Consider the following 9870-nt stretch of genomic DNA (forward strand, 5'->3'; position numbering starts at 1 on the left):
CCTTGGGCACGTTTCACGTCAGGTGTTTATCTTGGCCAGGGTCAAACATGCATGGGCTTTAATTTAAGACACACTTCTCAACACGGGAGTAGGACCGACACCACCTAGATAGCACAAGGCATGTTCACTCCGATCCATGACGGCATGCATGCTACCTGGCCAGACTGCCATAGAATCTAATAAGGAAGCTCCCGGGTAAGCCGTCATGATTCTGACGTCACCGCTTTCGTTACGCCCTAATCGGCAATGGATTTTCGAGCCAGGTATCACGACTTTATGGATCGGAGTGAACAGGCCTTGCGCTATCTAGGTGGCGTTGGTATAGGCCGTGTGACACTACAGTCCTCGTAGCGCGTTCAGCGGCGAGTACATATACATATAGCCACGCCGCAGCGAACGTTCGTGCAGCTGTAGCAAGCTGCTTGGAACATAACGCTAGGACGAACGTCGCCATCGGGCTGTCAGGACAACTGGCAGGCCATTGCTTCAGCGTTCCGTAATTCGTCGGCCGCGCGGAGAATTTACGACCGCGGCGAACGACAGCTGGCATACAGCGATCTTGGCATCTATATAATACGCCATATACTCGGCCGGTGTCGGCATCGCGTCCAAAGCGAGTTTTTGAGGACAAGCGTCAAGCCTCACTTCTGCTCGCTGCTCACAGAAGAACAGACGACGCTTTGGAATGCAGCGCAAGAGTCTCGCGAAAACGAAGGAAACGAACAACCGGTGAACAAGAAACAAAGAGCCTATAGGTGCGGCCACGAAACGATCAAGTGCTTCCGCTTCAGTGCACTTTGCGCGGCAACTTGTTCAACAACCAGACGAGAGTCGCAAGCGACACAGCTGATCGCAAACGCCCCCCGAAGAGGCGGACTGTGCCTTTTCCCACGCAATTGAGAGCCGAGCAGACGTCGTTAAAGGGAGAGCCGCCAAGGAGAAGCTGAGCGGCGCGTACGCGAGAGACATTAAAAACAAATATAAAAAAAAATTAAGAGAGCAAAGAAAAGAAAACGATCTACACCGAACAGGAGGAGAAGCCAATCCACACACAGAAAAACAGACAGAAGCGAACAAACAGACGGAGCTAACCTTGAAGCCAATGAGGCAGACAACTAGGCCTAGCAAAGCCACCCGCTTGGGAGCATGCGCTATAACGACGCTGCATGCGGCGCTGTACGCATGCACACTTTTGCGAGGTTGTTAGCACGCAGGGTATAGGAGGAGGAGGATACGGTGTCCTGCTGGTCGAACGCCTAAGGCTTTTCAGGCGTGACTAATGCTGAACGGCAAGCCACCGCGCGACCCTGCCTCGTATCGACCGGTGTCGCTGACGTCTGCCGCGGGCAAGGTCCTCGAGGCCATGGCTCTTCGGCGCCTCGAGTGGATCGCAGCGGTTCTCGACATCCTGGCTGCCGAGCAGAGCGGGTTCCGCCGTCTCCGTGCCTCTGCCGACTCCCTGGCTGACGTCGTCACGACGCTCGAGGAGGCCAAGCACCGCGGTGACGCTAGCTATCTCGTCCTCCTCGACGTCATGAGCGCCTTCGATCAGCTGCCGCACGCCACGATTCTCGACGCTCTGTGTGCCATGGGGGTCTCCGGGAGGTTGCTCGCATATGTGGGGGCCTTCCTCAGTGGCCGTACGATGCGTGTGCGCGTGGGGGGAGCGCTCAGTCAGCCGCGCGCCGTCTCGACTGGTGTGCCGCAGGGCAGTGTACTGAGCCCCTTCCTCTTCAATCTCGCGCTCGCGCGCATCGGCGACTACATCCCTCAGCTGCCGGAGTACGAGGTCCGTGTCGCGGTGTACGCGGACGACATCGCGCTGTTCGCCAGTGGTCCCACCGCCAGGGGCAGTGTTGTGCGCGGGTGTGTACAGTCGGCACTCGACGCAGTCGACGAGTACGTGCGCGGCATCGGCCTCACTCTGTCGGCGGCAAAGACCGAGGCGATGCTCGTCCATCCACGCTACGGGGCCCACCGATCGGCGCCGTGTTTCTCCCTTCGCGGTGAGAGCCTCCCGTGGCGGATGAAAGTGCGCTATCTCGGCCTCATCGTGGACCACCGGCTCAAGTGGCAGCCGGCAGTGGCTGCCCTGCGCAAGGGAACCAAACGGGTGGCGAGTGCCGCGCGCACCCTCTTGGCCCGCGGTCAGGGCTGCTCCCCCACCTTGGCACTGCGACTCTACAATTCGGTGGCCTCGGCGAGATTACTGTACGGCCTGCCGCTCGCTGACCTCAGCCCAGCGAAGTGGGAGGCACTGGATATGGATCACCGAGCCGTTGTTCGACAACTCCTGTGCCTCCCACACACGTCACCAGTGGGCGCCACACTCGCCGAGGCTGGCGAGACCCCTATCTCCCTGCGCGCCGTGGGGAGGGCGCTGGGCCACGTTGAGCGACTGCATCGTTCGTCACACGGGCAGCAGCTGATTGACCGGTTTCGTTCCCTGCCCAACTCCGGCATGGGGCGCCGCGTCGTCGAGTTCGCCAGCCTTGTCGGCGCGGGACCGTCGTGTGCGTGGCTGCCGCCCCCTCCGCATCGCCGCCGCCGTCTAGACATTCGCATCACCGTGCCTGGGGTCCGGGGAAAGCGCAACACCGCCGCCTGCGCCCTGCGACAGGAGACGGCCGCGGTGATCGAGGAGCAGCTCGCCGGCCGCGTGCTGGTGTACACTGACGGCTCTGTACTCCGGGACGGCGCGGCTTCGGCGGCGTGCGTTGCCCCCGAGCTCTCGGCGCAGTTCCAGTGCCGTGTCCTGTGTGCTGTGTCGTCAACGCATGCCGAGCTGGCCGCCATTGACCTGGCTGCCGAGCTGCTGCTCCAGCTTCCTGTTCAGCGAGCGGCCGTCCTGACGGACTCACGAGCGGCGCTCTCCATTCTGGCCGGAGAAGATCACGGCCCCACGCTCGCTCGCCGGCTCCGGTGCAAGCTTGACGGCGTTTGCGAGCGGGGATGCGACCTCGTGTTCCAGTGGGTGCCTTCTCACATTGGCCTGCAGGGAAACGAGGAAGCAGACCGGCTCGCAAAGGAGGCCCATTCCTCGTCGGTCCCGTTGTCGCGGTTCGTGACGCGGTTTGACGTCGCCCGCCACTCCGTGGCCGGCTATGTGAGGACGCAGCACCCCGACCCTCGCGTCGCCGGCGGCATTCCCCCCAGGTTGCTGCCCCGCAGAGGCCTGAGCCGGCGAGACCGCGCTCTCATCCTGCGACTCCGCATCGGCTGCGCCCGGACGGCCGAAAGGTTGCATCGGCTGACGGGTGAGGGCTCGCCGTCCTGTGGGGAGTGCGCCGACGTCGAGACGGTTGAGCACGCCCTCCTCCAGTGCCCCGCGCGTGCATCGGAGCGCGACGCACTTGTCGCGGCATACCATCGCCTCGGGTTGCCCGCGGATACCACACGGCAACTCCTGTTCCCAGCCACACACCCCTCCATTGCCAGACACGCCTTCGCGTCGTTACTTGTTTACTTGGAGGATGCCGACCTGCGCTCTCGGCTGTGAGTCGAGCCGCCTTCACCTCCTGGCCTTGCTGCTCGTTTTTTTTTTTTTTTCTCTCTCTTCTCCCCTCTACCCCACTTTCTCACTAGCCTGTCACTATATGTCCCTCACCCCCTTCCCTGTACAGCGCTGTTGAGGTGCCCTCCCCCGAGAGGCAGTTACGGCGCTGTACTTTTCTCTTCTCTTCCTTTTAAAATCACTCACACACTCCCCCTTCAGCCTTTTAAGCTTCGGTTGTTGCCAATTTCTATTTTTTCCTGCCTCCGTTAGAGGCTTCGAGGCACGGCATGCGGCGAAGAACCTTCCTGGACGGATCCCGTCAATTCTCGAACGTTCTCGCGGGCTTCCCCCTTGCCGACGGTGAGCCAGGGCAACGTAGAGGAGGCGCTGGCCAGGAGTTTTAATGAGGGCTGCGAACGGTCGTCGCCGTGACGTTATTGAGACGAGCATGTCTGACCAAGGACTAGGGGAACGTAATTGCTCATTATGTATACGTACCCGAGATATGCCAGTCGTGAGCCGCAAAGAGTAAAGACAGGCGCGCGAGAACTCGGACGGTGGTTGTTGTTGCGAACGAGTTTATCGGAGGGCCGCGTGACAGTTGCGCGCTTATCGGCGGTTAAATCGTTATCGCCTGTCCGACAAACGTGTACGGCTCGAGGACACGTCTGCCCGAATACGGTCAAATCATGCGCGACGAGAAAATACGAAGTTAAATTACCTCCTCTGCGCTTTAGAACATGTGTGTGTATGTATAATCGCTCCCACGACGAAATATATATAGGGTGTTTCAAGTAACTTGAACCATAGTTGACCTCCCTGCCTTTCCTCTCTTCGCTTTCTCTCTCTCTCTTGAACCATAGACGTATCAACCGGGCACCCGGTAGATACGCCTGTGGTTCAAGTTACGTGAAACGCCCTGTATATAGAATTTTATATCGGTGAAATATGCGCATGCGGTGCACGTTCTGCTTCGGAGCAAGCACCGCACTAGCAACGTGTAGTATATGTAAATACAGAACGTAAGCTTATAAATGCTGAATGTCCAATTAGATTCTCTTATTTACCGGGGAGCGCTGTGGCTGGCTTCTTTAGAATGCATCGGGTTGACCAGACGACTGATGCAGGGCAGCATGCCACGGGTATAGGTATCACAGGAATAAAAAGAACAGCAGGTCGTTTTTCCAGATTGCAAATAAAATTACACTTATCAGGGAGTTTTTGTGTGTCTAGTCTACGAAAAATTTGCACCATCGGGGATTATCTTGTCCCCTATAACAGGTAATCGTCATCTAGAGCACATTTCGACTATAGTTCTCATGGACGTTCCCAACCTTCCGTGTCTTTTTTTCTTTATTTGCATTTTTTTCCCTCTCCGCTGTTCTTTGCGTCTTTCATTTCCCCTTACCCTTCCTCTAGTTCAGGGCAGCAAATCAGAATCTTATCCGGTTAACGTCCCTGCCTTTCCCATCCCGTTTATCTCTCTCTCGAGCGCATGCCCCCCCCCCCCCCCCCCCCCTTTTTTTTTTAACCTTGCACTCCCGGTATTCTTTCAGTTCGCGAACGCCATGCATCTGTCAGATCGACACAGCGTTTCTGAGAGGAAAGAAGTTAGCGCAAAGTGTTAAACGGAAGTGTACCCAATATCGATGACGATTATCGTTATCGGTTAAGTCCTAAAGGGTGTATATTTTGTTTCAGATTGTATAACTCACACCCTTACAGCCTTCGAAATGGATCTTTTGCACGTACGAACACCCTTTCTGAGGGTGAAATTACCCAACGGTACACTCGGTAACAAATATGAGCATTTAGGACAAATTGCCACAGTTGTCCAGCCCACAAAGTACTCGAGGCTCTCTATGTTCCTTCAGTTTAACTTAAGCCCTTTGGTACGCCTCACTTCGCAGCAAACTTAAATCCCCAAATTACAGCAAATTCCAAAATTGACATCCTGCAGTTCACGAGTCTGGCCTCAGATTGATTTCTGCAACTTTGATTTAACGCGCTATCACAGTATCTCCGTGTTGTTGCTGTTTTCTGTACACCTTTCTTTCTTCCTTTTCTCACTTATTTTTCTGAAGCGCATCATCCCCAAGGTATGCGGCTCTTCACGGACAGGGTACGTAAATAAATAACATTACTATCAGTATTAAATCAACATTATGTTTCCTCTGGGAGCATGGCACGGGCCGTGTGAGCCACAACGTGAGCCATAGATCTTCGAAGGTAGGCTGGTATACGTATATAGCACACACAGCTACTCCGCGCGACCCTTAACCTTATTGAGAAGCCACACATACACTTCCGGGGCCAGCGCATACTGGCCAAGGCGGGCAACATAGGAGCCGCAGGCATAACGCGTACGTACGGGCCGTCGTGACTTGCATCGGCCTGGATTCTCGGCCGAGCGCTAAGCAAGGGGATAATACGCAACGCGCCAAGCCTTTGCGGCGGTCGTCGCTTTGAAGGCGTTCATCACCCTCTCCCGCATAGACACCTCCTCCTCTACTCTGCCCCGCCGCTTGCATTACCGTCTAACTGCCAGTGGCAGTACTACGGGTACTACTGCGCGCATCGAGGAGAATCGGCACGGCTGAGCCACGACCGGGTCAACGGAGGTCGACCGCTATTCCGAGGAAGGCGATGCATCAACACGGACTGGAGACGCATTCATTGCTGGGTCGACGCAATTAACCCGAGCCTGATCCCAGGTTTTCTAAGCGTTTCACACGGTGGAGCTGAATTAAATGAGCTGAACCCGGTTACTCGGTGCCAAACGCGTGTGTGCTGGCTGCCCCATGGTATTTTTATTCATCGTCACGTAAAAAAAAAAAAAAAATTAAAAAAAAAATGAAAAAGTGCGCGAACAGTCAAGGGCGAGTAATGAACGTGAGGACAGACGAAGCGGCGTCCTTCGCCGGGTTTTTTTCTTTTTTCCCGGTTATCTGCCCGCAAAGTTAAACGAACTTGAGCAGTTCGGGATACTTTGTATAGAACAGTATAGCTGCGTGACAGACACGTACTCGGCGCGGTTCACGGCGATGTGGTGACACTAACGCAAATCGTGGCGTTACGATATACTTAAGCGATAGCAAAAATTCTCGTGGCCACCACGATCTGTCTGACCAATTACGGGCAGTCCAGAAGGCCCGCGATGTGGCTGAAGGGCTCGGCCTGACAGTCCCAACGTGGGAGCGGCCCGCGTCAACCCAGGGTTGACCTTCAGGACTCAATAAAGTTCTCCATACCATACCATACCACGAGATTTCGACAAGTTTCCTGCGTGTCGGACTGACTGATACCGTGCACGCGTGGGTGACAGGGCGCCGTCCGGTGTAACGATTGCTCCAACGAATCACCATGCTTGCAAGAAACGGTAACTGCGCACGATTCAATTACTGTCGGGCCGGACAGGATTACTATTTCATATGACGTACAATTAGGACAACACGACCGTAAATACATGTTTGCGCGTTCCCATGGAATTTGTTCTTGTGCTCCCTATATGGTGTAGTGCCTGCAATGTAAAAGTGACTGATAATGGACTTTAAAAAATTATATTCTGGGATATTACGTGCTAAAGCCACGATCTGATTTTGAGCCACGCCGTATAGCGGGGGACTCCGGAATAATATGGACCACTTGGGGTTCTTTGACGTGCACCGAATGCACGGTACAAGGGCGTTTCTGCATTTAGCCCCCATCGAAATGCGGCCGCCGCGGCAGGAATTGGAACCCTCGACCTCGTGCTTAGTAGCGCAACGACGTAGCCACTTAACAACCACGTCGGGTTGGTGGACCTCGTTGCGCCTGCCCTTTTGCTTGTCGGGAACATTGAAGTGACGTCACAATTTTCATTTTTGCGGAATGACATGCGCAACCTTTTACGCCCATTTCTCACGTGCCAGCGCCACCGTACAAGAGCCAACATGTAAACAGGCCTCAATTGCAGTGGCGTGGCGCACCGTTTAAACGGAGCCTCTCGGGACACGTCGTGAAAACTGAAGTGAAATTGAATAACGAACATTTAATTTTTTTTTTACGTTTTCTGCTTAGCTGCTGATGCCACTGCTTTGTGCGTTGAGCGTCTTTTTCTTTCTTCTAAATTAACCTTCTTGCAAGGAGTCTGTCTCGTCTTGGAACTGTACATAATCATTCGGAAAACGGGCCGGTGCTCGGGTGATCACGTGACTGAGAAACCGACGGGACGCCATATTTACCGGTGGTGGGCACAAACCTCCTCTACCAAGGCGATCCAAACATCACGACTCGGTAGGTTGTAGGAATGCATAAACACGTTATATCAGCGGAGCGCCGAAGATAGGACGGGGCATTCTGCTGGAGGCGCTATAGGAGCAGATTTCCTGTAAACAAGATATGGCGAGCGCTCGCGCCTTCCTATAGCTGCGACGCTAGCTCGAAGAAAATCGACCCATTCTTTTGTTAATTAGTTCACGCTTTTTGGCGCAGCAGGCAGGCCTGACCTAAGTGCGGAAAGAGGATGAGAAATTTCATTACGCTAGACGATAAAAGCTTTAAATGCATTTATAGAACGCTCGACAGGCAAGGTTTTCTACGAGTTAAATAATAGACTCAGAGATTAACCCTCCGTTGATCTGATTTAGGATATAAATTATTCTTAGAAACCTCACATCACTTCCTCAAACAGAAGAAGTGTCATACATATTTTAATACCTTGTCCTTGGAAATTCTTGCCCCTGTTCACAGCCGACGACAGTACGAGTATAAAAGCACTATGGTTATTTTTAAAGCATTGGGACTGAGAGAAAAACTGTCGTTGTCAGTTGCTCTCCTCGCGCTTGTGCGGACAGATTTCATTCACATCTTATTTTATGCCCTTACCCCATCCCCCAGTGCAGAGTAAGCAACCAGACAGTTCATCCGATTGACCCCTCTGCCTTTCATTTGGTGGCATAGTAGTGCGCGTCGTCTGTACGAAAACAAAGCGCTGCATGAGCGGAGGTCTGTCTGCGGCGGCGGCTTCTGTGAATCGCGCCCACACGTCACCAGCGCGCTGCCTCTCGCGATCTCCCGATTAGCGAGGCAGTCGCGCCGCCACACTTCGCTCCGTTTGCAACGTGCCGCACGGGGCAGATTGTCCGCGCCAGCCAATATACCGCGAAACGGAAACACGTAATAGAGCTGCGCTCAAATTTCGCATTAGGGAGTATCGTAACCGTCGGTGAATCGTTATCTTAGGCCAGTCACGCTTTCGTGCAAACTCACCAAACTTTCTGTTCACATTCGCCAACGACAGCAACGACGGCCTCTCAAAGAAAAGCAAGAACAAGAACAAAACAGTAAAAAAAACTAACGCGAAGAGCTCAACGCCTGCATGCTGGGCAAGCGTGCCGCGCCCGCAGAGAGAACACCTGCCAGCGAAGGTGCAACAAACCGGTGACATTCGCATCGCATTGTTCGCGCAATGCCTCCGACGCCGTCGCGGTCTGGGAAGAGAAAGCAGCCGCGTCCCGTCGTCGCCGTGTCACCCGTGTGAATCCCACGGGGCGCGCGCGCTAGCGCGTTGCCACCCCTGCAGCGTGGCGCGTCGGCGGCGCCCACTCAATCAGCTATGCGGATCGCGCGGCCGCTATACTTAGGCCTAACGCACACGCCAGCCGTAGTGGCTTTCCCTTGGAAGCGCGCCAGGCGGCAAGGTCGAGGCGACGCGGCCAGATAGCAACTTCACACGCGCGCGCAGCTACGCGTCGCTGCATCTGCTCACGCCGCAGCGATGAAAGAGGAACCCCGACGAATGTCAACAAGTTTTGTTCGGCTTAGTCGGCACGTGGTTACCGTATATAGCGTACACCCAATTAGATTACGGACAGGACTAGAAAGGAGGCGGGAAGACATATATGAATGACTGGTGATTACGTAATAACTTGAAGTTACGGCATCCAGTTGCTATAGTCAGCCGTGTGTCGAGGGTCGGGTCGCAAGTTGCCAGATGCTATGTATAAAGACTAGCATAGGTTTCAAATTTCTCGAACTAGCAACCAAACGAATAACTAGCACCCACTAGCAACTTAGCTTTTTGAACTAGCAACAACTGGAAAGCCGAATGTCCACACATGGCTGACTATAGCAACTGGTTGATCTAGTTGTTATAGCTACAAGAGTTGCCAGTTGGCTGTGTGTCACCTTGCAAAATAGTATTCAGAACCAACAACCAGACTAGCATCTAGTAATCAGTAGTAACTAGCAACCAGACCGTCGACACATGGCTGGCCAGGAACTTCTTAATTGCTATATAGTTACCCCTTGCTAGTCAGCCATGTGTCGTATTCGCCCCTTTCGGTTTTATGCGTACTCTTAGGCAGTAAGCCAAATGCAATCCCACCGAGTGT

General features: G+C 54.2%; 1 protein-coding gene across 1 annotated transcript; it reads left to right on the forward strand.

Annotated features, from left to right (window-relative positions):
• The first annotated feature begins 1279 nt into the window (after positions 1-1279).
• LOC119444609 (uncharacterized) lies at positions 1280-3499 on the forward strand. Its single transcript, XM_037708980.1, has one exon. The coding sequence runs from the start codon at positions 1280-1282 to the stop codon at positions 3497-3499; it is 2220 nt and encodes a 739-aa protein (XP_037564908.1).
• Positions 3500-9870: the final 6371 nt, after the last annotated feature.

Source organism: Dermacentor silvarum, chromosome 3 (genome assembly GCF_013339745.2).
Source record: "Dermacentor silvarum isolate Dsil-2018 chromosome 3, BIME_Dsil_1.4, whole genome shotgun sequence".
Lineage (NCBI taxonomy): Eukaryota > Metazoa > Arthropoda > Arachnida > Ixodida > Ixodidae > Dermacentor > Dermacentor silvarum.